At 35.3% G+C, this 27,682-nt stretch overlaps 3 protein-coding genes, 1 long non-coding RNA gene and 1 pseudogene across 4 annotated transcripts; 1 reads left to right on the forward strand and 4 right to left on the reverse strand.

Moving 5' to 3' along the window:
- Positions 1–3,590: 3,590 nt before the first annotated feature.
- Positions 3,591–7,703, reverse strand: LOC133304231 (uncharacterized; annotated as a pseudogene).
- A 2,967-nt stretch (positions 7,704–10,670) lies between these two features.
- Positions 10,671–11,674, reverse strand: LOC133304257 (uncharacterized). Its single transcript, XM_061504265.1, has 2 exons — positions 11,191–11,674; positions 10,671–11,056 (listed from the first exon to the last, which is right to left on the reverse strand). The coding sequence occupies exons 1-2, from the start codon at positions 11,538–11,540 to the stop codon at positions 10,894–10,896; spliced, it is 513 nt and encodes a 170-aa protein (XP_061360249.1). The 5' UTR covers positions 11,541–11,674; the 3' UTR covers positions 10,671–10,893.
- Positions 11,675–15,465: 3,791 nt separating this feature from the next.
- On the reverse strand, positions 15,466–17,444 carry LOC133304254 (uncharacterized). Its single transcript, XM_061504263.1, has 2 exons — positions 17,395–17,444; positions 15,466–16,446 (listed from the first exon to the last, which is right to left on the reverse strand). The coding sequence occupies exon 2, from the start codon at positions 16,420–16,422 to the stop codon at positions 15,748–15,750; it is 675 nt and encodes a 224-aa protein (XP_061360247.1). The 5' UTR covers positions 16,423–16,446; positions 17,395–17,444; the 3' UTR covers positions 15,466–15,747.
- Positions 17,445–19,416: 1,972 nt separating this feature from the next.
- LOC133304229 (uncharacterized) lies at positions 19,417–20,793 on the forward strand. The gene is made up of 3 exons (XR_009750579.1): positions 19,417–20,040; positions 20,145–20,357; positions 20,456–20,793. It is a non-coding gene; the product is annotated as an uncharacterized LOC133304229 (long non-coding RNA).
- A 313-nt stretch (positions 20,794–21,106) lies between these two features.
- On the reverse strand, positions 21,107–23,788 carry LOC133304232 (uncharacterized). Its single transcript, XM_061504244.1, has one exon. It carries the CDS (start codon positions 23,786–23,788, stop codon positions 21,107–21,109), a length of 2,682 nt encoding a protein of 893 aa, XP_061360228.1.
- Between the last annotated feature and the right edge of the window lie 3,894 nt (positions 23,789–27,682).

The following is a 27,682-nucleotide window of genomic DNA, read 5'->3' on the forward strand; positions in this document are numbered from 1 at the left end:
TTTTCTTGCCTTTATAACCTGTTTACAGTTTTTGAGTATAAGATTATATTGTACCGGTATCTGTCTAAGATAATGAGTAGGTTCTGAAATGCATGAACCTTGGTTTATGAATTTTGAATTGTCTTCCTTGTATCATTTTCTCGTTGTAACAACTTCATGGCACCTTTTAATGCAATTGAATAATTTCTAAGAAAGTATTTCACTCAGTGCTTTCCTTTTGGTGCTTACCAAATGGGCGAGGAAGAGAAATCCATTAAGAATGAAAACCCTTCTTCACCTGTAACAACGGTAAGCTAAGAACAGTGATGTATAAAAAAATTACAGTTGTTTATTTATTCAACAAATATCAAATTTATTATATAATTTATATTTTTTAAAATAAATAAATAATTAAATTACATGAGTTTAAAAATTAAATCAATAACTGTAAAAAAATCAGATCAAAAATAAGTTTTGAAACCAAGTCAAAAGTGGGTCAAGTCAAATTTGACCCGATTTTGAAACCAAGTCAGACCCACTTCAGAAACCAAGTCAAGTCGCATCTTACCTAGTTCTGAACCAGTTCAAAAAAATTCAAAGCGGGTCAGACCTAACCTGGTTCAAATTAAACCGGGTCGGGTCAAAATACCTGACCTATAAAACTAAGTCGGGTCTGATCGAGACAGAAACCTGACTCGGCCTGACCCATGCACAACCCTACTCTAGACCCCACACAGTTGATGAAGTAAAACTCCTCATCATTTAAACTCAGGGAAGACTCTAGCTATACTTTCTCTCCTTAGAAGTTGGCTACTGCTGATAGCAAGCTTTGACTACTTTAAACGACTTGAGAAGGACAAATGTTCAATCTAAGCAAGAGCCCGTAGCTACTTAATTAATAGACTTGGGGTTGGAGAGAAGTCAAAACAACTTGACTAGAGAGACAAGGTTTAAGCTTAAGCATGATGTCCGAAGAGAGGCCATAATAACAAGACTAGAGAGACACTTGCATTTTTAAAATATTGCATTTTTAATAAATAATTACGATTAAGTTGCTATTTCGAATCTATTTACGTATCTATTGCACTCATTCATACTCAAATTAGGCGTGACTATTCACGCCGAAATTAGGCGTAAATCGTAGAGTGTTGACACGTGGCACAAAAAAGTAATAGTTTAACCGTAAAACTTCATAAGGCCATAACTTTTGGTTCCGTATAACTTTTTGAGATCTATGCAATGAAATCTCATTTGATATATTTTATTTCTCACAAACAAAGTTCAAATTTGCAATAACGGTAGTATAAAGATGGCACCAAAGTAGATTAGTCCATCTAAAGTTTGGAAAAATATGTGATACAAGACAAAGGCTGAGTCTTTATGGCTGGATTCGTTGGAAGCTTATGAATGGTTTTCAAAAATAAAATTTTTCTTCCTTAAATATTTAAAATATTTATTTAATTATTTCCTTTATTAATACAGATCTTTCAAATTGATTTTTGAGTTTAAATCACAAATCAAATCTTTATATTGTTTTTCTTGTTAATAATAATTTTTTAATTTAAATCACAAACCAAATCTTTATTTATTTTTTATATTAAAAATTTGATTTTTAAATTTAAATCATAAATCAAATCTTTATTATTTTTTTATATTAAATCACAAACGCAGAACTTGAAGGTTATGGTTTAAACGTTCTTATAATATCATTATTGCAAATTTGAATTATTTTTGTGAGAGATAAAATATGTCAAATGAGGTGTCATTTGCGTAGATCTCGAAAAGTTTTGTGGAATCATTTTTATTTTTTACCTGATTTGGATACCTGAGTCAAAAGTTATGGTTTTCCAAAGTTAAACGGTTCGTAAGTTGACTTTTTTGTGTCACGTGTCAACACCAGACTATTCACGCCTAAATTATGTGCGAATGCCTTGGGAGTCACGCCTAATTTGGACGTGAATAGTCACGTCTAATTTGAATGTGAATGAGTGCAATAGATCCGTAAATAACTTCAAAACAGCTATGTATTCGTAATTATTTATTAAAATAGTAATATTTTAATTTTTTAGCCGAAGTAGAACACTTAATGTTTTTAAAAATATTAATATGCAACTCTTTAAAATTAAACAAGCTACTTTGGTTCCACTCTTGGTCGTAGACTCGTAGTTAGGGGTGGCAAAAATGAGCCAACCCGTCGGGTTGGCTAGTAACCCGCACAAAACGAGCTGGGTTGAGTTGGCAAAAATGAGCTGCCAGCTCGATTTAGCCCGACCCGAGCCAACCCGGGCTCACACGAGCCAGCTCGCGGGTTACTCTTTTTTTTTTTAATAAAATACAATGGACTTTACTGATGGACTTTACTATATTGGTCGCTTTTGCAGGTCCTATTTTTCATGATTGGCTTTTGATTCTAGATGCTTATCGTTGAAATATATAATGGATTTCTTTTATTTTTTATTTTTTGGCTTTATATACGTTTTATGGTTATCGTGAGTTAGAGTAATTCAGTAAATCATGATAACTGACTCCTGTGATTCGTGGAGTCGTTTGTGTTTCATTTAATGTTTTTGGATTTTGTAAACTACTCTACTTGTAGTTGGACTGCAAAATACAATAATTTTATACAGGAGAACAAACCACAAAAATTAAATTTTTTGAGCCAACCCGCGAGACAACTCGCGAGCCAATATTTTGAGCTAACCAACCCGCGAGCCAACCCACTAGCATCATTTCGAGCTAACTTGCGAGCTTTTTTACGAGCCAACCCGCGAGCTGATTATCGAGCCAACCCTAACCCGGCTCGGGTCGAGCCGGGTTGAGTTTTCTGGCTCGTTTTTTTTTTCGAGCCAACCCGACCCGACCCGACCCATTTTTTCGGGCTGAATGCGGGTTGGGCCGGGTCGAGCCGGGTTGGCCCGTTTTGCCAACCCTAGTTGTAGTATACTTGTACTTTACAAATAATAAATGGGATAGGATCTGTTTACAATTTTTTTTTGCAAATTACACTAAGTACGTCTGGTCGTATACTGCATGATTAAAGTATGACCGGTCGTACTTAGTGTAGTTTGTAAACAAAAAATTTGTAAATATAACCTGCCCAATAATAAATTATGAATCGAATGCTACAATCGATTCAAGTACTTCCGATGAATAAGTTTTTTTTTTTTTTTTGGATATAAATGAGAGTTTAATACATAATATAATATAAATTACTCAAATTTCTCATCACTAAACCAATGTAGTGGCTTGAATCAAGTTTATTTTATCAAAGAGAAAGTAGGAGAAACTAAGACAAAGTACAGAAGCACAATTATTCCATCATGTATTGTACATGAATAACAACAGTCTTTCAAACCAACCAACTACTATATAATCTCCAACATATGACTACTGGAGAGCAACATTAAATCTCAAACAATTATAGGAAGCTGCATTCATTTAATCGACCAAAGATAAGCAAGAAAATCCTTAGACAAAGTACAAAGTTCATTAAAAACACAAAATATTGATATTGTTAAAAAAATATTATGACATACTGAAAGACAAGTTTACTTAGATATGATTATTGCAAACCACAAGGAAGTTCGGCGCATGCACGATCGACTAAACTGTCATTCTTGCTGGCGATTACGTTTCTTGATGCATTTCTTCGCGCCCCAAACAAATAGGCGTATCATGTGGAGAAAACTGACGATTCCTAACAAGGCAATCCAAATCCAGAGAACATCTTGAAAAAATTTATTAGCTGTATCCCAAACGGGAGTAATTGTTGGGGTGACCAATATTATGCCATACAAGTAGGTAAGAGCGAGGCTTGTGACAGTGATGCACATGCCTATTAATAAGAGCCAAGTGGGAAATCGACGACTTAGAGGGAGTCCACTTACAAGCAATAAACAAACACTCAAAGATGCAACGAAACATACGGTATTGCTTGCCATGAATTTCACATAATCATCTGGATAAATAGCAGCTAAGACAGATTCCCCAGGGCATGGAATTGGTGCCGGATCTTTGGAAATATTACGACAAACTTCTACGACATCTACATTCTCACTTACCTGCACCACGCCACCTGGTGGGTTATTGAAATGTCATAGTTGCGATTATGGAAGCCACCATACTTATGTTCCCTCTCATATTGTTCAACCATTCGCTCTTATCTTTATATGCCAACCAATCTAGAATCTTTCGCCATCCTTTCTTTGGGGGTATATCTTCTACAATACTAGAGGTTGTGGTATTGATGACCCAGGAAGGCTCATTTCATTGCTCATGGTAATTTGTCTAACCTACAAGAACTGGCACAAAAATCCAATGTAAGAAGAGATTAAAGTATTGCAGTGTAATTGTTTATGTTATATATATTTACCATCAGTTTATACTTACAATGTTGAATCAAGTTTAGATTCAACTAATACAATCTCTCACTTACGACCTCCTCTATTAGTCTAATGATAATAAAAATGATAGTATGAAGGGATAAGTATAAACAAGTGAAAAGTACAAGTTTAATCGTTTGAAACCTTTTAGGATAAAATTTACAAGTGTAATTCTTGACAAACGTTTGTTACAAAATAATATATAGTTCTGAGCAGAATTGTTACTACAATTAAGATGACATTATTATTGATTAATGAATAAAGACAGTTTCCCTCATTTTCATTTATCAAATAATTATACCTAAATTTTGTCAAATTCTTGATCAGTTCTATCAAAAAATTTCTAACTGTGATATTACTTAATTACATAAATTTCCTTGTACTGAAGTGATTATAAGGATGACAAACTTTACGTACCTTATACTGTTTTGGAATGACAAGATGCTATTTGCATTAATACAGTGCGGAAGGCAAGTGATGAGGTGTGATTTCGAAGCCAAGTAATGCATGTATATATAGTAGAAAGCTTGTTAAAAGCTGGCATTCGCCAAGCAAAGCTGATAATAACGCTTAATATATACTGTTAAATGATCCTATGGGTGTGATTCAATCCGTAGAAGGACCCAATATGAATTGGTGAAACAAGGCAACTGCACATGCATATTAACATTTTGTGAACTATTTTGTTCCCGTACCCATGCTTGTTTCACTATCTAATTGTGATTGATGAATTAAGTTTCGTCCTATATGTATTTCCGGTAAAACAATATATTGTGTGAAATAGAGACTCACAAATCCTTAAAAATATGTAACTGTATTCATGTTTTAAATAACCTAGTAATGATGTTTGAATAACGAATTGTAATTGAAACGAGAAAAAATAATATTATTTCTTACCATAGTCCTGATTTAAAAATTGTAACAACGAATTATATATTATGATTAGAGAGAAAAATAAAATAAAAAAATCACTAAGCATGTAGATCAATTAGTAAAGAACGCTTCCATTTTAACTAGTGGTTTTGAGTTCAAGTCTTGCAATGTAGCTTTGTTAAAATCTTTGTACATAGAGTTTTTCCATCATTGTAATTAGTCGGATAACCATGAACCAATGGAGAAATAATAAAAAAAAAAATACAAAGAACTGGTGAAATACAACCACTGAAATACAACCAAAAAAGTTTATTTTGCATTTATGATTGTTTTAGTATTTTACCATGTCACTTTTGTACCATTTATTTTTTATTAACAGTTTTTTATTTTTAATCTGATTAATCGTATTTGTTTCTTTACAGAACAGTCATTGGTCATTTATATTTTGTATTGTGGTCCCTGTCCAAAAGTTGATGTGAAATATTGAGAAAGAAGACGAAAGGCCCAAAAAACTTGACTGACTTATAGAGGAAGAGGCCAAAAGGCCAAAAAACTAAAAATTGGAATTTTTGAGCACATAACATTCATTGGTCATTTATATTTTGTATTGTAGTTCCTGTCCAAAAGTTGATGTTAGATACTGAGAAAGAGGCCGAAAGGCCCACAACTAAATATTGTAAATTTTGAGCGCTGAAACCAAACGGTGGCATTAGTTGGGGCGATAGTGACGCACATGCCTATTAATAAGAGCGAAGTGGGAAATCGATGACTCAGAGGAAGGAATGTTCGCCTATCGATTCAAACTGCGATAATTGAATTGAAAAATTAATAATCGAATTAATCAAAAATTAAAAATCAAAAATCAAATAAAAATTGAATATTTCAATTAGATTGAATCGATTTTTGATTTGGTTGATAAAGATCAATCCAATGTATTATATATTTATTATTTTTGACTTGGAATATTGTTGTTTTAGACTTAAAATCTTGGATGTTATTAATAGAAAACTATATTGTTTTAGTTTTTTTATTGTTTTACTCTATTTTAACTTTTCATGTGTTTTAAGACTTGAATTTTTCATTAATTTGTAACTTTGTAAAGCTTTATTTTGACATAACTAGTTATTTGTATGACTGAAATTTTAGCTTTTTGACTCTTTTGCCCTTTTTTACAATAAAAATTATCATTATGCACTCGTTTCAAAATATTTCACCTATGTGCCCCTGTATACCCGATTATGGACCAATATACTCGGGTATATGTTGTTCCATGCAATATACTCGAGTATCTGGATCCATACCCGGGTATATGTTCAAAAAAAACTTATGGAAATTTTTCAATGCGTAGCTCTCGAAAAGTTATGTGGAATCAAAAAAAAATAAACATCTGATTTGGACACCCGAGTCAAAAGTTGTGGTCTTCTAAAGTTTTACTCTAAAATTTTTTAAAAAAAATTGTAATGCCAATAGGTTTTGTGATACCTACAAAGCACATCCTCAGGTTACCTGAGTCAAGTCCAATATTATGAGTATATGATTATAGAAACTTGTTTGATCCAAAAAAATATAATGTTAAATTTTTTCCACGAGATTTACCGATTAAATACAGACACTTGAGTGGTTAAATTTTTTTTCACGAGATTTTTTGGATCAAACAAGTTTCTATAGTGATATATTGGACTTGACTCGAGTAACCTAAGGAGGAGTTTTGTGGAGATCACAAAATCTATTGGCATTACAAAATTTTAAAAATTTTAGAGTAGAACTTTAAAGGCTATAATTTTTGACTCGAGTATTCAAATCAGGTTCTTTTTTTTTATTACACATAACTTTTCGAGAACTACGCATTAAAAAATTCTTGTAAATTTTTTTTTGAACATATACACGAGTATGCATCCAAATACTCGATTATATTGAGCGGAACAACACATACTCGAGTATATGGGTCCATACTCGGGTATACAAGGACAGATTGATGAAATATTTTGAAACTATGTCATAATGATAATTTTTTAGGTCATAAAGGGCACCATGGTCAAAAATCCCTAAAATTTTAGACTTTTCGAAACATTGAAAACCAATCCAATTCAAACCGAATAAAATTGGATTAGATCTGAAAAAATCCAAACCGAATAAATGATTAGATGATTAAAAAAATGAAGGAATTAGATCACATTAATTTTTTTTCCAAAATTGATCCAATTCATACCGCAAACACCCATGGAATCCACTTACAAGCAAGAGACAAAAACTCAAAGATGCAACGAAACATATGGTATTGCTTGCCAAGAATCTCACATAAGCTTCTGGATATATAGCAGCTAAGACAAATTCCCCAGGACATGGGTGATTCAAATTTGTGCTACTTGAACAAACATCTACAACATCAACATCCTCACTTACCTGCACCACGCCCCCTGGTGGGCTAGAAAGTTGAAATGTCATAGTTGCGATTATGGAAGCCGCCATACTTATGTTCCCTCTCATATCCTTCAACCATTGCTCTTATCCTCTCTTTTTTTGAAAATATTCCAATCGGTTCATTGCTTCGCAACTAATCCGATTCGGGGCGGGTCCGAGATTAAGGCCTTAAACTTCTCCCAAATGTGATACTGAGGAGATTTGAACACATGTTCTCACCCCCACCTGCTTAGCTCCCATGCGCCAACTGAGCTACCACGATTTGGTGCTCTTATCCTTATATTGCAACTAATCTAATGCAGCTTCTAGAATCATTCGCCATCCTTTCTTTAGGGGTATCTCGTTTAAAACAATAGTACTATTATAGGTTGCGGTGGTATAGACGACCCAGGAAGGATCATTTCATTGTTCATAGTAATTTATCTATCCTACAAGAACGGGCACAAAAGTCCAGTGAAATATAGATAACATTGAGTATTATAGTGTAATTGTTTTTGTTACATGTTTGAGAGATATAATATAAACCCATTAAAGGTCTATCACTTATAAGAATTAAGCTTTTAGGAGAAATGATTGCTTTATATTAGGGGAGTTCACCAACCAATCCAAACCGATTCTAATGGCGGTGATCGAACTGAAAAATCGATAACTGAATTAATCGAAAACCGAATTTTTTTTGCATATTTAATTGGATTAAATCGATTTTCGGTTTGGTAATCGATCCAATCCAAACTAATCTAATGTATTATGTATTTATTATTTGTAAAATTTCGCTAATACCCTTTTCCCTAATTCAATAACCCTTACTCAGTTACTCCCTTTGTTTCGCACCTCTTATGTTTGAAGAACCCACATGCATCGCAATTCTTCTATCTGAAGAACCCAACTCAGGGCTTAAGCACGCTACAAATGAACAAGTTTCTCTTCGAAGAGCGCGCTTAAGAGCCTATCACACACTTAAGAGCGCTATGTAAATATGCATGGCTATTTTAAGGAGGCTTAAGTGCCCAACAGCGTGCTTAAGCGCCCAACACGACCTAACTTAGGCCATTCAAGTATCCACTAGGGCACGGGTTCTTTGCCCATAAAAGCACAATTTGGGGTAGAATTACTTACTTTTGACATTCTTTGACAATTCTTGGCAAATTGGAGGCAGAGGGGAAGTAGATGAATTACTAGTTCATGTTCGTGAAGGTCAGAGACGGATCGGAATCAAGTCTGCGCTGAAATTATTGAAGAATTCACCATTCTAATATGAAATTTGGGGGAGACTTCTTAATTCTTTTCTTTCTTGATTTCACTATGTCCAACTAAGTCTTTTTAGTAGTTAGGGTTAGATGGAACTCGATTTATCTTTTATGTCTTGAATAACTCTTTGCGTCAATTTTCTTTTTATCATGAATGAAATTGTCTTTTCTTAATGCTTTCTATGAGCTTGAATCTTGTAGATTGATCTTAGGTAAATGCATGACAATAGGAATGTTGGTGTATGATCTGTATCTGACAATTTCATCACAATCTTTATGATTCTAGGAATAGACATAGGGTTTTGCGCAATCTTATGATTCTTGAACTTAATGCTTATTTTCTTGGGAAATAATCGAGGAACTAGGATTTTTGCAAGATTATAAAGATTTAGGATGTCAAAAAATTGAATTCTAATTAAATTAAAAGAGTCGATTGAATTGATATTAATGACGATTAATATAAAGAGTGAACTCAGACGTAATAGAGAGGTTGAGGAAAATCGAAGCCCTGACTACATTCTTTTCAGTCAAGTAATCAATACCTTTAAATTCTTGTTTTTAATTAGTTTTAATATTTTAAATTTCAACTCAAATCAAATCTGGTTACAAATCTACAATTGATTGTCCAACTTAAGTCGAAGTAGTGAAATAGTGATTGAATTATAATTCTCGTGGGAACGATTCTGTACTCAGTACATTATATTACTTGTACGGCCGGTGCACTTGCCGTAATCGCAACAATTATAAATTTAATTTTAATGTCAATGTTTCAGTACATATAACCGTTAAAATGATAATTCATCATCCATTAGTCAATGCATTCACCTCTAAATAGAACTCTATAGTTTGGGTCAACGTGATTTGAGCGTCAGAAATTTGCCAGAAGGTTCGCAGTCAAGGCCAATATTAATTCAAGTCAAAAACTAGAGGAAAATGGTTCATATATCAGCTGATTAAATAAGTAATCAAATCGAAGATATTTATGATTTAAACTAAACTAATTTTTCTTGCCGTGCACTACAAGTTGTTAAAATAAAATAATTATAATTATGCATTTTTTATTTATCATATAAATATTTTGTATATATTTGAATTCATTTATTTTGCTTTAAAAAATTTTCATACTCAAAGTATTTTAAAGATAATATTTAATTGATTAAAAATGTTAAATATACTTATAATTTCTTAAAATATAAGAAAAGACTCATATTTAAAATTTATCGATTATATGATTATATTTCATTTTATTTATCTATAACAATATTTAGGTGTATTTTTTTAACTTTATATACATAATTCGAATGAAAGCATATGATCATTATAGTTATTTTGACATGTCGATTGAATTTTTTTAAGACATGAAAAATATTTACAATTGTTACTTTTTTTATTTTACAAAATAATTATCTAACTCATTTTTTTTGTTACAATTATTTAATATTTGCTTTCTTTTGTTATAACTTTTTATATTAAATGAAATTTCTACTCTTTTTTAGTGTGACAAAAATAGTCTTAGTTGTTAGGTAAGAGTCCCTAGCTAGCAGAACTTATAAAAGAACAGCGCCAAAATTTTCGTCCCCCTTTATAGTTTGTATTGTTGTATCGACATTGATATAGAATACGGCACACGACATGATATACGATATTTTGATACATTAATTTTAAAAAATATTAGATTTTAACATATTAGAAATATATTTTGATATTAAATAATTTTTTTAATTTATATAATATATATTATATTTAATACTCAATAGTTTGTGTAGTACATTTGCACATGGAAAAGAAAAGAACCAAAAGCATAACAACTCTACCTGAAACACTTCAGCTGGCGTTTTATAGCGTTTGATATTAAATCTATGAACTCCCCTAAACTACTAAAACTTAGATACACAACATAATTGATAAAATAAAAATTTCAGCCAAGTTCAGGCAGACCATCCTGAACTTTAGGTAGATGATCACATGAAATTGTGCATCAAATAAGTAATTTATGTTGCAAAACTTTGGTGAATGGCTTGACAACAATGTTGGCAGCAACTTAGGCACTCCTTCAGCAGCAACACAAAAGGCGAAAAAACTTCTTCAGTAGCCAATACATAAAGCGACAGCACAGTATCAGACACAGCAAAACAACTAAGACCACCCAAAACGCTGCATAATACAGGGCAAGGTGATTAAGTGTTCCGTCAAGTGGATACATTACCATCCAAATAGAAACAACATATGCTCCTGCTAAGCAAATTAGTGAGATGCACATGACTATGATGAGCAACCACATAAGTAACCTGTTACGGAGGGGAATTCCACAAAGCAGTAGTAGGATTACGGTCTGAGATGCCGAGAAAGATACGGTACATAACAATATGAAAATCTCATATTTTAACTTTTGGTTGCTATCACCACCAAAGGCTAAAACAGAAGTACCAGCTTTGCATATGTGACCAGGACCACAACCTTGTTGGGTGTCTGTGTCTGATTGCCATACACCCCCTGGTGGGTTTATGGCAATTTGGAAAGTCAAGGTTGCAATAACTGTGGCTACCACCATAAGGGAACCTCTCATCTCTTCCATCCAATGCCTTGGTTCTTTTTCTCTATGATTCGCCGCAATTGTTGGTAGTGACCTTCCCTCCATTTTTTCCCTTAGTCTTCTTCTCTGTTAGGATGAAAAATGAGAATTTATTCTAATTGGAATAGCTAAGGCTATGCATTTTCTCTGATCCTTCGTTAACGTTATACAATATTCGCCAAAACATATAGCTAGTTTCACAATTCAATCTTATGGGAATACCGCAGGCCATGTATTTCCCGTGATCCTACCTCTAAATAAAACTATAGGTTTGGGTCAACGTTATTAGAGTTTCAGAAATTTGCTACAAGGGTCAAAACTGGCTGCGATATTTTAAAAATGGACTAAATTCAAATACTAGAGGAATATTATGGTTCACATATCAACTTGTTAAATAAGTAATTGAACAATGATGCAAAATGTAGAATTTGAGATAAGTCAAACAATATATAAAGTATATCTAAATGAAGCAATAAGCAATTAATCAACAAGTGAATTTTCAAGACTTTCAAATTGCAAATTTCAAATTCCAACTTCTAGTTCAGCCGGTTCGATATTAATAAAAAAAGCAAGACAAGTTTATTGATGCCATTCGTCCGATTTTATAATAAACATGACTATATAAAAAAAGGGTTTGAGAAGGATAATTTGACACCGATATCAAATTTTGAAATTTAACACTAAATCTTAACCATTGATTTCTGTCAATCAACGGTTATTATTTATTGAAAATTAATAATTAATTAATAAATTTGATTCCTAATAAATGATAATCATTGATCAACAGAAATCGTCGGTTAGTGTCAAATTTTGAAATTTGACATCGGTATCAAAGGATCTTGTCTGATATATATATATATATATATGTGTGTGTGTGTGTGTGTGTAACCATTGATTTTTGTCAATCAACGGTTATTATTTATAGGAAATTAATAATTAATTAATAAATTTGATTCCTAATAAATCATAATCATTGATCGGCAGAAATCATCTGTTAGTGTCAAATTTTAAAATTTGACACCGGTATCAAAGGATCTTGTCTGATATATATATATGTGTGTGTGTGAAAAAATGAAAAATTAGCTCTGCCATTTAAATTTTGAACTCATGCAATCTGTTGGAGCGATCAAGTAATTAAATGCATTAACTTTAAAACTTGTTGATTAAATGAAATTACACGCCAATTAAGACTCAACTTTTAATTTAATGATAAATGCTAAATCTAATAAATTGTATCAGAGCTAAGTTAAAAATCTTATAATCAACTTCAATTTACAGATAAATAAAACCATTTCCATTGCTTAACAAAAAAAAAAAAAACCATTTCCATTAAATTTTCATACAGGGGTGATAATAATCTTTATATACAGTCTTACTCTTATATATTTACCAAGAGATTATTTCTCAAAATTTATTGATAAATACTAGTTTAAAATTTATTAAAAATGTATAATAATGAATTATGATTAGAGAAATAATAAAATAATAAAATAAATAATTTGACTGTAGAGACACATTTGTAACGTTATTTACAGTCCACGTGTTCGTGTCCTACTTATTTCTAGCAACATGCAGAGATGTCTGAAGGAGGAGAGCATTTTCACTACCAGGCGTATTGGTACAACAAGAGATTTTATACTATGTATTTTGAAAAGTACATAATATAAAATACTAAAGTTACTTTTCCTTTTTCTCTTCAAGAAAATATCAGTTAATGTGGAGCACTAAAAAATTGTTCTCTGAAGGAGAGTATTTCGTGGGATTCATAGTGCAATTCACAAGTGACAAATGTATACGGGAACGTTCACGATGAGTTTCTTCTTTTACCAAATCCAAATGAAGGTAACATACCGGTCATTTTTTGGTGGACTTTCTTACTTTTGGGGCTGTCCGCTGACCACTAACCATCGTTGTATATAGAGACTTAGTCATGTAAATAAAATATTATTTGTAGACGTAGTCTTGTGATGATCTACATCCTTCTTTCAAAATTAACATCAAGGATTAAAAATAATTTAAACCAATTTATGAAATTCGGACAGCTCATCAGTAGTGTAGCTGATTGAATAAATGAATCACCGGCCAAACCACTTAAAATTGAATTTATATAACAATATGTATGTAATAAATATTTTTAATCGAAGATTAACAATAGTCAGCACTTAATATTGGCCTAGTGGTAAGTGTTAAAAATGAATTATCTTATGTTAAAATATTCCACATAATATGAAATTTTTGTATCTTTTTTTTTTTTTAATTAATACCGGTTGTACCCAACATATTTAATACATGTAAAAGAGAAAGATAAACCGAGAAGATAGGCAGGCCAATTGGTTAGTAATGAATCAAGAGCGTCGAGATGCATGCTTCTCTAATGCTTTCTTCATTCATTCCTAACAATTAGCTGACTTGAGTCCCCCATCCTTTTCTATGTAATCGCCACTTAAATTCATGTTTTTATAAAAATAAAAATATAGAGCTTGTTATAAAATATTTATTCAATTAAAATCAAAGTTCACCCAACTCCAATTGGATCAAAATTCTTTATGTACTGTAAATCTTCTCCTCATGACCAACATTATTTTATCCATATAACTTTGAGTTTTATAAGAGTTATGTTGTAGAAAAAGTGATTGTGTAATGTTATAGAGATTCGTTTTGCGTGCCATAATTTTTTTTTTCTTCAAAAAGTGTGGGCCCCACAAAATATTATGTGTGTAGGAAAGTTTGTTGTGTCATGTTAAATGACAAATGCAAACCTCAATAACATTTTACATTTGAAACTAGATTTTGTGAAAATATTTTTATATTCAACTCCCCGATATTTTCCCTCTCTCGTTATCTACTATTTTGACATGAACAATAAGTGAGCCAGTGCTAGAGAGAGTACGACTTTTAGAATGAAAGAAAAATAAAATAAAACATTATTAAGTCGTACGTTAGTTAATAAAAAAATTATTATCAACTTGGCCTTAATTATAAAAATTATTAAAAGTTGGTTATTGATGATTATCGATCTAAGAGCTCGTGAATGTTCAATCACACAATCATAATTTTTATGAGATCTGTACGTGTATGATCCTGGTGGATCAAAGGATTGACTGTGTCTACGGAAGAGACGACAGTGGATAACTTCAGATCAATGTGCACGATAGAGGTAAAGAATTAATTAAAGGGATGATGTATGTACAATGACAAAAAAAGACTAGAATTTTTTATATGCGTATCTGTGAGGTGAAACCTCTTTTTTTTTATATAGGATATCTTACTTGTGGTAGGTTTTGGGTTGGACCGGGAGATCAATGTAGAAGCTTATTCTGCTGGTCCGACAATGGTTTAATTTAATTAAGGAAGAGTCTGAATTCCCTTGGTTGGAGACAAGCCAAAACGAGTTGACTAGAGAAACACATGCATTGACTCGGTCCACCTAAATCCAATGGTTTAGATACACGAGCAAACTATTTTAGACACAACACAGTTGATGAGGTAAAACTCCTCATCTGATAGCAAGTTTTGACCACATTAAACGACTTGAGAAGCACAATTGTTTAATCTAAGAAAGAGTCTGAAGCAACTTAATTGACTTGGCGAGAAGCCAAAACAACTTGACTAGAGAGACAAGGTTTAATCTAAGCAAATGTCCGAAGAGAGGCCATAATAACAAGACAAGAGATACTTACATTGATTCAGTCTACCTAGATCGAATGATTAAAACTGACATAGAAAAATTGAAGTTTTTAAAAATATTAATTAATCTGCACCTCTCCAAAATTAAACGAGCTGCTGCTTTGGTTCCACTCTTGGTTGTATTGTATACTTGTACTTTACAAATAATAATTTATTAATCGAATGCTACAATTGATACGAGTACTTTAGGTGAATCAAGCTAATTATTAATTCCACAAAAGATAAAGTATATAGGAGAACCTTAGACAAAGTGCAGAAGCAAAATTATTCCATTATATATTGTACATGAATAACAACAGTCTTTCAAACCAACCAACTACCACATATATAGTCTTCAACATATGACTAGTGGTGAGCAACATATTAACCTCAAACGACTAGGAAGTTGCAACCATTTATTCGACCAAAGATAAAGCAAGAAAATCCCTAGCTAGCTAGATAAGGTCGGAAGTTCATTAAAAACCAAATCCACTATGACATATTGAAAGACAAGTTTATTTAGCTATGATTATTGCTGCAAAACAACAATAATCTCAAACCACAAGGAAGTTCCACGCATGCACGATCGACTAAACTCTCATTGTTACTAGTGATTAAGTTTCTTGATGCATTTCTTCACACCCCAAACAAATAAGCGTATCATGAGGAGAAAACCAACGATTCCTAACAAGCCAATCCAAATCTTGAGAACCGTGGAAAAAATACTATTAGCTGTATCCCAAAAGGCATTAGTTGGGGTGACCAATAACATGCCATACAAGTAGGTAAGAGCCAGGCTTGTGATAGTGATGCACATGCCTATTAATAAGATCCAAGTGGGGAATCGATGATTTAGAGGGAGTCCACTTACAAGCAATAGACAAACACTCAAAGATGCAACGAAACATATGGTATTGCTTGCCAAGAATCTGACATAAACATGTGGATATATAGCAGCTAAGACAGATTCCCCAGGGCATGGATGATTCAATTTTTTGCTATTTAAACAAATTGCTCGAACATCTACATCGTCACTTGGCTGAACCACGCCACCTGGTGGGTTAGTAGCAAGTTTAAATGTCATAGTTGCGATTATGGAAGCCGCCATACTCATGTTCCCTCTCATATCGTTCAACCATTCGCTCTTATCTTTATATGCCAACCAATCTACTGCACCTTCTAGAATCTTTCGCCATGCTTTCTTTGGGGGTGTATCTTTTGCAACAATATTATAGGTTGCGGATGGTATTGACGACACAGGAAGGCTCATTTCATTGTTCATGGTAATTTGTCTAACCTACAAGAACTGGCACAAAAATCCAATGTAAGAAGACATTAAAGTATTGTAGTGTAATTGTTTATGTTATATATATTTACCATGTGCTTGTTTGAAGAGTTTTGGTTTGTTTTTCGTCAAAGTGATTCCTACGTAATAAGTTATCATTCGCTAATCTTAGTAAATTTACCCATCAGTTGCATGTTAAAAAGCAAAAAACCAATGTTCCAAAAAGCAAGTTTGAAGGTGGTATTTATGTGAAAAATCGGAGAAGTTAATAAAGTATGGTTTATAAAGTGACACAATTACCCCTTACAATTGGTCCTACATGGTTATTTTTAAAAGGATAATTTTGTAATTTGATTAAGTTTTCCCATCAATATTTTATCTTCAACCCACAATATTCAAGAATTTCACTCAATTTTCTTAGTAAATTTTTTTTCAACCAAACAACTTTTTTTACATTTTCTTACCAAACTCACTTTCCAACCATTTTCCTATCAATTACATTTTCTTAGTATTCAAAAAATTTCTCCTCAACCAAACGCGGTACAGTTTATACTTACGATGTCGAAACAAGTTCAGATTCAACTAATACAGTCTGTCACTAACCTCCTCTATTAGTCTAATGATAATAAAAATGATAGTACGAAGGGATAAGTATAAACAGGTGGTAAGTATAACTAGCTTAATCGCTTGGATAAAATAAACACATATATTCCGATGTGTAATTCTAGACAAACGTTTGTTGCAAAATAATATATAGTTCTTGGCTGAATTTTTATTAAATTAAGTTGACATTATTATTGATTATTGAATAAAGAAATAATATCCCTCATTTTCATTTATCAAATAATTATACCTAAATTTTGTCAAATTCTTTCTCAATTCTATCAATATTTTTCTAACTGTAATATTACTTAATTACATATATTTTCTCGTACCCAAGTAATTATAAGGATGACAAACTTTACGTACCTTATATTGTTTTGGGATGACAAGATGCTATTTGCATTAATACACTGCGGAAGGCAAGTGATGAGGTGTGATTCCGAAGCCAAGTAATGGCATGTATATATAGTGGTAAGCTTGTTAAAAGCTGGTATTCGCCAAGCAAAGATGATAATAATGTTTAGAAGAGGGGATATTTTGACTATCAAAAGTGTCAACTACCACCTTACTACCTATCAAATCACCGTTGGATCAAAGAGAGAGAATGTTAAAAAGTTTTTGAAGAGAGAGAAAATGTTAATCCAATAGTGATTAGATAGGTAGTAAGGTGGTAGTGAAAATTTTTGGTAGTCAATAGTTTAGAATACTATAAAATGATCTATGAGTGTGATTTGGTAAAAAGACGAGTGAATTGGTCAAACAAAACGTTGTATGTAGATTAACTGATAAGAGATTATTTTACCTCAATTAATAATTTTAGGTTCGAATCTTCGATATGCAGCTTTGTTAAAATCTTGGTAGGTAGAGTTTTTTCACCCTTGTGATTTTATCCGGCTCGAATTGGATTAATCGGGTAACTTATGAATTGAAGAAAAAATTTAAATAAATATAAACAACGGGTGAAATCTAACAAGTTTCTTTTATTATTTTGCATTTATGAATTGTTTTAGTGTTTTACCATGTCACATTTGTACCATTTTTTATTTTTTATTAACGGTTTTTTATTTTTAATATAATTAATCATATTTGTTTCTTTATGTAACAGTCATTGGTCATTTATATTTTGTATTGTGGTTCGTGTGCAAAAGTTGATGTGAAATATTGAGGAAGAGGCCGAAAGGGCCAAAAGAATTGACTGACTTTATGAAGGAAGAGGCCAAAAGGCCCAAAACAACTAGACAAAGAATTGGAAATTTTAGTCCGATGTAACATGCTGAATAAAAATTGGAAATTTTAACAGGAGAACCCAATTCACATGCTGCATCATGTATTATCTCAAAACCTTCCGTTAATATTATATGGGACTGGTATAGACTAAATTAAAACAAAAAAAAAATAAAAAAAATAAAAGCACTCTGTAGCGCTCAATTTCAGAAGAAGAGAAAAGGAGATAGAAAGAGAGGAAGAATTTGAAGAGAGAAGATAATAAACTCTTTGATACCTAATTTTATTTCCAACAAAGCTATGTATGCCCTCATAAGTTGGGCCTTACACTGTAATTACATACTTAATGGATAATAAAAGATGGGTTTGGTGTTTGTCATTTTAAATGACATAAGTTATGTCATTTTAGGAGAGAGATAGACACATAAAAACAGAAATCATGAGAGAGAGAAAGTGGGTGATTTTTTTTAATTTAAAATTCAAATTTTCTGTGTCTGTATCTCTCTTAAAATGACATAACTTTCTGTCATTTAAAATGACAAACACTTTTCCCATAAAAGATACTTATTATATTATGGTCTTCAATTGGTCTCATAGTCTTGCAAATATTTGGGCTGCTTGCAGGTCCTTTTCTCATGTAGCCTTGCCATCTTAAAAGGGTCTGTCACATCCCCCTTTGGTTCAAAAATATCTTCGTCCTCGAGGAGAGGGTTTTGAAAAGTCTCAGTCAAAGGGTCAGAGTTGATGGGTGATCCAATCAAATGGGTAGCATGTGGTGACGGTCCAATCAGCAGAGGGGAAGTGGGTGCCAGCTGCAGCGCACGCTCACAAGAAGCGCGTACGAGGTCGCGCGTGGGAGTGGTTGGCTGATGTGTCTTAATGATGGCAGTCTTCCCAAGTAACTTAGTTGGCACAATCAGTGCGTTGGAGAGAAGTGGAGCGTTGGCTTCGTTCTTTTCTTCCTCTAAGTTCCTATGGGTTCTCTCAGATGACAAGGGAATGGGTGAGCTGAGTGATGAATCCCCAGTAACCGGGGTTGGTGACAGATCCTGCTCCCCAGTCTCGACTTGGTCTTCCTCTAAGGTCCCCTGGACGGCAACTTCCTTCTCCTGACCAAAATTCGAGTCTTTGTCCTCCTATGTGCTACCCTCGGGAGGCAAACCATGCCATTGAACCAGAACCTGGGTGATCTTCTTTCCCTTGCGCCAAACATCGTGACTGCCCACTATAGGTGCTGGAGTATAAGCCAGGTAGTTGTCCAGAGAAGTGAGTGGCAGATCATGGATCTGATAGTTGCGGTCAGAGCGGAACGGACGCAGGAGCGAGACATGGAAAATGGAGTGGATCCGAGCCAAAGGTGGTAACTTTAAGCGGTATGCAACAGGACCAATACGTTCCACGATCTCATAGGGACCATAGAATCGCAAGGCCAACTTTTGCGATGACCGGCAGTGCAACGAGATCTGCCGATAAGGTTGTAAGCGGAGGAGGATATACTCTCCAACGGTAAAACTCTTATCCCTTCTCTTTTTATCCGCTTGGTTCTTCATTTGTATCTGAGCTCTGATCAAGTTGTCCTTTACCTTTGCGAGGATGGAGGTTCTGGAAGAAAGGACATCGTCCACAGCTTCGTTTTGGGAGGAGCCCAGTGTATATGCTAACAGATTCGAAGGAGGTCGTCCAAATGTCACCTGGTAAGGAGTGAAACCTGTAGAGCTGTTGAATGAAGTGTTGTGATGGTACTCTGCCCATGGCAAATACCGCGACCAGGTGGACGGTTGATCGAAGGTAAAGGCTCGCAAAAACTGTTCTACACATCTATTCACACGCTCAGTTTGGCCATCCGACTGAGGGTGATATGCTGAACTAAAACGAAGTGATGTTCCTTGCAGGTGGAAGAGCGAGGTCCAAAAGTTGTTGAGTAATAGAGGATCACGATTGGAGATGATGGATCGAGGAAAACCATGCAATTTTCCGACAGAGTCCCAAAATATTTGGGCAATTTTAGCAGTCGTGTAGCGTGAAGGGAGCGCCAATAAATGAGCACCTTTTGAGAAGCAATCCACGACCACGAGAATCGATGTATATCCCTGTGACGGAGGAAGGTGAGTAATGAAATCCATACTCAAATCTGTCCAAGTTTCGTCAGGGGGCTTTATATTTAGCAATAAATTCACGCACTATTTTCCGCATGCCCTTCCAGGTGAAGTTGAGAGCAATTCTTTGAAGAGTACCTAGAAAGCCCGAATGACCCCCTTGGACGAAAGTATGGAGATCGTGTAACAAGTGCGGAATAATGGTAGAAGTGGCTGGAAGGAAGATGCGGTTGCAAAACAGCAACAGTCCGCCCTTGCATTTCCATTGCGGCCATTTGGCTGGTATTGTAGCTAGGTCTTGAAAAATTGCAGCACAGAAGTAGTCGGTGTGTAAATCTTGTATAAGGAGGGACTTGTAATCACTAATAGGGCCACTAAGAACTGTCAAACGGGGTTTCATAGTGTCGGAGACCCCTTCTGGATGCCTGGATAATGCGTCTGCCACAATGTTGGCTTTGCCGGAATTGTATGTGATGGTGTAGTCGAAACCCAACAACTTAGAAAGGAAATTCTGTTGTTCCGGGGTCTGGACAACCTGATTCGAGAGGTTGTGCAGACTCTTATAATCAGTTCGAATGGTGAACGGTACTCCCAACAGGTACTGTCGCCATTTAGCCATTGCCGCTGTAATGGCAAACATCTCGCGAATGTATGTGGACTTGTAGCGCATAGTAGGTGCCAATTTCCTACTGTAAAATGCAATAGGATGATTGTTTTGAATTAAAACTGCCCCCACTCCAATACCCGACGCATCCGTTTCAACCACAAAAGGTGCTTTGAAATTTGGGAGTGCCAGAATAGGGGGTTGTGGTGAGTGGAGCTTTGAGTTGATAGAAAGCGTCTGCTGTTGTGGGGGACCAAACAAAACCGTCCTTGGTCAACAGATCGGTTAAAAGAGCAGCAATAGAAGCATAATGACGTATGAAACGTCGATAGTAACCGAAAAGGCCTAAGAAGGCTCGAACTTGGGTAGCAGACATTGGGGTGGGCCAGTTGATGATCGCCTGGATTTTGCTTGGATCCAGTTGTACCCCTTCACCCGAGATGGTGTGGCCCAAGAACTGAAGTGAGGATTGGCCAAATAAACACTTGGAGAGCTTAGCAAAGAAGCAGTGAGTTTGCAATGTGCTCAAGACCTGTTGTAAATGGCCAAGGTGTTCCTGAAGGCAAGAGCTGTACACCAAAATATCATCAAAAAATATCACCACAAAACGACGTAAGAAGGCAGAAAAGACCTGATTCATTGTAGCCTGGAAGGATGATGGTGCATTCGACAAACCGAAGGGCATCACCAAAAATTCGTAGTGGCCTTGGTGTGTGCGAAATGTTGTTTTGTGGATATCAGCTGGGTGCATTTTAATCTGGTGATAACCATATCGGAGATCCAATTTGGAAAAAACAGTTGCACCATATAGCTCATCCATTAACGCATCAATCATTGGGATTGGAAATTTGTCTTGCACGATAACTGCATTCAAGGCACGGTAATCAACGCAGAAATGCCACGTGCCATCCTTTTTTTTAACAAGCAGCACTGGGGAGCTAAAGGCCGAGTTGCTAGGCTGAATCATGCCATTTTGTAGCATCTCAGAAACTAATTTCTCCATTTCGTTTTTCTGGAAATGGGGATATCTGTAAGGACAGACCTGGACAAGCTTTGTATTTGGCTGTAATGGGATACAGTGATTTGTAGAACGGTCTGGTGGTAAGGAGGTGGGAACTGCAAAAACTGTAGGAAACTGATCCAATAATGTTTGGATCTCATTGGGCCAGGGTATAGTATGGGAGCTGTCTGACGAATGTATTGGGGAAAGTGGAAATAAAACCGGGTCGGTAGCCAGACACATAAAAGAGGATTCTAGGGAATTCTGAGTGATTAATTTCTGGAGTTGGGATGTCGTGATCAAACTCGCTTGAATGCGTTGATCACCCTGTAAAACCACATTGGTATCATTATGGGAGAAACCCATTGTCAACAGATTATAATCTGTCAAAATTGGGCCCAAGCTAGCTAACCACTGGACGCCAAGCACTGTATCCGCTCCTTGTAACTCAAGGACAAACAAATCCATCTTGAATTGGTGACCCTGAATGTCGACTGGGACAGATTGGCAAAGAGCTGCACATGTGAGCGAGTCCCTATTTCCCACATGAACTTTAAATGGCTGGATAGCCAGAAGTGTTAAATGCAAATGGTTGGCTATACGGGGAGTAATGAAATTTTGAGTGCTCCCTCCATCAATGAGGATTTGCACAGCTTGTCCCAGTATGGTCCCAGTTAAGCGGAATGATTTAGAGGAGTAGGTACCAAACAATGCATTAAAACTTATTTCAGTTATGTTCTCCGTAGAATCAATAGGAGAGTCTGAGGTAATAGGTGGGTCAGGGGTATCAGGTGGATCCTCTTCCTCGTACCCTTCCAAGTACAACAAGGATGCCCGTGCCTTACACCTATGACCATAGGTGAACTTTTCATCACGATTGAAACAAAGGCCTTTGTCTCGCTTCACCTGCATCTTAGCTTGTGATAAGCAACAAATTGGGATGGCTGGGACTGGTTTGTTATGAGGAGTGTTGGTAATGGTCAACGGAATTGGAGGTTTATGGGGTGGGGAAATTTGGTATGTTGGGGATGTGTGGGAGGTAGGGTTGGGTTTGTTAAACCAATGGCGGTTAGGTTCTTCCTCAGCATACTGATCCTCAAAAACTCGCGCTAGTGCCAAAGCGTCATGCCAATCCCCAAGACGTTGAGTGAGAACTGAGCGTCTAATGTGGGGTTTGAGACCGAAAATGAATAAACCACGCTTCAAAGTGGCTGATAGCCCCGGAACCTTACTGGCAGCAACCTCAAAATTGGATTGATAATTCACCACAGATCCAAATTGCTGTAACTTAGCCAAAGCACCAATCGGTTCATCAAATTCAGAGGGACCAAATCGTCTAAGAAGGGCAGTAACAAACACCGACCAAGTGGGTAGCAAGCCTTCTTCACTAAGGCCCCGAAACCAACAAGCGGCAGGGTCATCCAAGTGAAATGAAGCAATGAGTAAACGATCTTCCTCAGAAATATTATAATATTGGCAGTACTTATCCACAGCAAATAACCAAGATGTGGGGTCACCCGCAATAAAACGAGGGAAAAGTAGCTTAATAGCATGAGGTTTACTCACATCTGCGTTGGTTTTCGTAGAGGTGGACCCTGGTCCAGAACCCAAAATTCCATATCGAGGATTGTTATCGATTAACCTGTGGAGGACCTGCTGTATTTGAGCTTGTGACTCATGAAGTTGAGCATTCGATTCCTGAAGACCCAGGAATTGTTGTTCCTGTACCAGTTCAGCCGAGCGAAGTTGTTGCTCCAACAGATCTAGGCGATGGGATTGTTGTTCCAGAACTTCGATGCGGTTTGTGATATCTCGTAGACGAGTGTTATCAGCCATGAGCAAGGAGGAAGAATAGGCAACGAGAGCACCAAAATGTAGCGCTCAATTTCAGAAGAAGAGAAAAGGAGGTAGAAAGAGAAGAAGAATTTGAAGGGAGAAGATAATAAACTCTTTGATACCTAATTTTATTTCCAACACAGCTATGTATGCCCTCATAAGTTGGGCCTTACACTGTAATTACATATTTAATGGATAATAAAAGATACTTATTATATTATGGTATTCAATTGGTCTCATAGTCTTGCAAATATTTGGGCTGCTTGCGGGCCCTTTTCTCATGTAGCCTTGCCATCTTAAAAGGGTCTGTTACACACTCTTAATTATTAAACATGCAATCCAATAATTAGTATGAAAAATATTATGCAATATAAGGCAATGTGACCATACCTCAGTCCATAATAATCATTTGGATTGCTTGAGGATGGAACAATAGGAAGAATCTAATGTATGCCCATAATTGCAACAACGTCTAGCAATCAACCATTTCCTTTTGAGTGGGGTTGGTCGCTTAACATAACTCCCTATACAGATATGCAAGCACTGTTGCACCCCAATTATATTCCTGGAAATCCCCTCCTAGCAATAAAAGATATCGTACAACAACCTTATTCGATGACTTAGGGCCCGTTTGGTACGCGGAATTCAAGAAGATTCTCGGGAAACTGAATTTTTTTAAATTTAAATTTACAGATATTATCATAAACTGAATGTTAAAATCATATTTTTGAAAATCGAGATTCCCGGGTAAAAAAAATTTATCCTCTACCAAACGCTAATTGTTTAATAGAAAACCCACCACAGGCACAATAGATGAACATGTGTGTATGTCTTGATTCGGATCGCCCGTGTATGTGGCTCAATGACCGTAATATTGATCCAAAAAGACATCCACATATAGCATCCTTCGAGCTCTTCTGGTAGAGGATAGAAACACAACATGTCATGTATGATGTCACTCCATGAAACAATAGTCATGCTAATCAAGGGTTGGCCTTATGAAGACAAGCCAAGTATGGCTGCCACATCTTGAAGAGTATTAATGGTGCAATCTCCTTGTGACATGTGAAATGTATGTGTCTCACGGAGCCATCTCTCGACTAATGCACTAATTAGTGCATGATCAATCTCCAAGGCAAATTATTAATAAATACATACAATTATTCTCCCATAAAAATGTATACAAATAATTTAATAAAGCATTAAATACTAACTAGCAAATGTCACATCCATGCAACATTATAAAAACCAGCACGCCTCAGGTAGGGATGTGCATGAGTTGAACCGAACCGAATTTTTTGAAAAACCGAATCGAATTGGTTTAAATGGTTCGGTTTAGTTCAAAACTGGTTCAGTTCGAAAGTGGTTCGGTTCGGTTCGAAAACGGTTCGGTTCGGTACGGAACCTATTTTGAAAAGAAAAAAATAAAAAAATTAAAAAATTAAAGTTATAAAAATCAATTTGGTTCGGTTTGAAAACGGTTCGGTTCAGTTCAAAATGGTTCGGTTCTTAAACTGGTTCTAAAAATTGGTTCTTTAAAAACCGGTTCGATTCAAGAAAAAACCAGTTATTTTAAGAGCGGTTCGATTCGGTTCATAGTTTGGTTCAGTTTTTTTGTTATTTTGCACATTCCTAACCTCAGGTGCTCGACCACTGGTTGAAGAATATTATCCGGGACCTGTAGATTTTCGTCTGCACCCTTTGTCATTCCACCCTCTATGGATTTTCAGAACCCTCATGTACCCGTGTTCCATATAGCGCGTGATTAGAGATGACAAAACGAGCTCAGCCTGCCGGGCCCGCCAAACGGGGCAGGGCGGGCTGAGTTTTCTAAACCCGCCGTCCGCCCGGGCTGATTTTTTAATTTATTTTTTTTAGTGTAAAATCTCACGGGCTTGCGCGGGCAGCCCGCCTTGCCCGCCCAAATGGGGTGAGGCGGGCTGAGTTTTCTTGCCCACTTTCACAGACGGGGCGGGGCGGGCCAGCCCGCTTTTTGGCATGCTTATGGCGGGCACGGGCGGGGCGGGGCGTGGCAGGCATCCCGCTTTGCCATCCCTACGCGAGATGCATGTCATTCCTGCACTCCACCATTCAAAACACCATACTCTATGGGACTAGGAGTAGCTTCAGATCCTTAATGTCATCATTTAGGTCATCATTTCGTTATTCATTTTTCATTTTTTATGAGAATAAATGAGCGAATGGTCCTATTTCTATAAAACTATTTTTTTGATATATATAATTAGGGGAATATGTTTATCATGTTGTATGAGACAATTTTATCCATGCAATACACAAAAAAATGGGTGAGACCCACTAAGGAAATAGAGAGAGAAAATAAGTGGATCCCACCTAGAGATAAGGGTGTTCACAGTCTAGATTGGATTAGTTTTGAAGCAAAAATCATGTGATCCAATTCCTTCAATTTGATCATTTAATAATTCATTCAGTTTGGACTTTTTTCAAATTCAATCCAATCCAATTTTATTCGGTTTAGATTAGATTGACACGTGGAGAATTATGATCATTGGGAGTTGTGCGATCCACTAGGTGATCCAAGGACAAATGATATTAATTATTAAGTTTGGACCACATTAAATGACTTGATAAGGACAATGGTTTAATATAAAGGAAAAATTACTCTTATGTTACATATTATAACTTTCTCTCCTACACACTCTCTTCGATAATTGTTCCACTTTTTTCTTTTTTCTTTTTTTTTTCAAATGGTGGAGCCCACAAATTTGTCTCTATGACATGAGATAACTTATCTCCTTTAACATGAGATTAATAAAATCCTTAATATAATTAAGGAAGAGTCTGAATGCCCTTTGATTGGAGACAAGCCAAAATTACTTGACTAGAGAAACACTTGCATTGACTCGGTCCAACTAAATCCAATGGTTTAGATACACGAAACAATGACCAAAATGTCACTTTTAGTTAAAAAAATTATCTCAATATCACGCGAACAATACTTTTTATTAGACTGTCACGTAAGTATAATTCGCTACGACTGGTAGCAAATTATGTTCGCTAATAATTTTTTGACACGTGGCACATTTTTGCAGAAAAAAACTGACGTGTCATAATTCGCTTTCAGTGATAACAAATTTGGTCTACAATATGACCACGTGTCACGAAATCATAGGCCATGAAATTCGCTATCATTCATAGCAAATTATGACACGTGACAGTCTGATAAAAAATACTGTTCGCATGGTATTGGGATAAATGTTTTGACAAAAAATAACATTTTGATCATACACTATGTAAACTAACTTTAGACACCACACAGTTGATGAATTAAAACTCCTCATCATTTAAACTCTTGGAAGAGTCCAGCTATTCTCCCTCCTTAGAAGTTGACTATTGCTGATAGCAGCGACATGAGAAGACAGCTGTTAAGCATGAGTCCGAAGCAACTTAATTGACATAGCTAGAGAGAATTCAAAACAACTTGACTAGAGAGACGAGGTTTAATCTAAGCAAATGTCCGAAGAGAAGCCATAATAATAAGACTAGAGAGACACTTACATTGATTTAGTCTACTATATACAATGTTTCAAACTGAAATAAAACACTTAATGACTTTTGAAATATTAATGTGCACCTCTTCAAAATTAAACGAGTTGCTTTGGTTCCACTCTTGGTTGTATACTTGTACTTTACAAATAATAAATTATTAATCGAATGCTACAATTGATTCAAGTTTATTTTATCAAAGATAAAGTAGGAGAATTAGACAAAGTACAGAAGCACAATCATATATATATATATATATATATATATATATATATATATATATATATATGAGTTCACTTTTTCTACGGTCAAGATAAGTTATTTACATTGAACTCGAAACGATATCGTTTTGGAAAGGAAATCAAGATA

The sequence above is a fragment of the Gastrolobium bilobum genome, unplaced genomic scaffold (assembly GCF_033153095.1).
Source record: "Gastrolobium bilobum isolate Gb01-03AN ecotype WA unplaced genomic scaffold, APGP_CSIRO_Gbil_v1 utg5599, whole genome shotgun sequence".
NCBI classification, from domain to species: Eukaryota; Viridiplantae; Streptophyta; class Magnoliopsida; order Fabales; family Fabaceae; genus Gastrolobium; species Gastrolobium bilobum.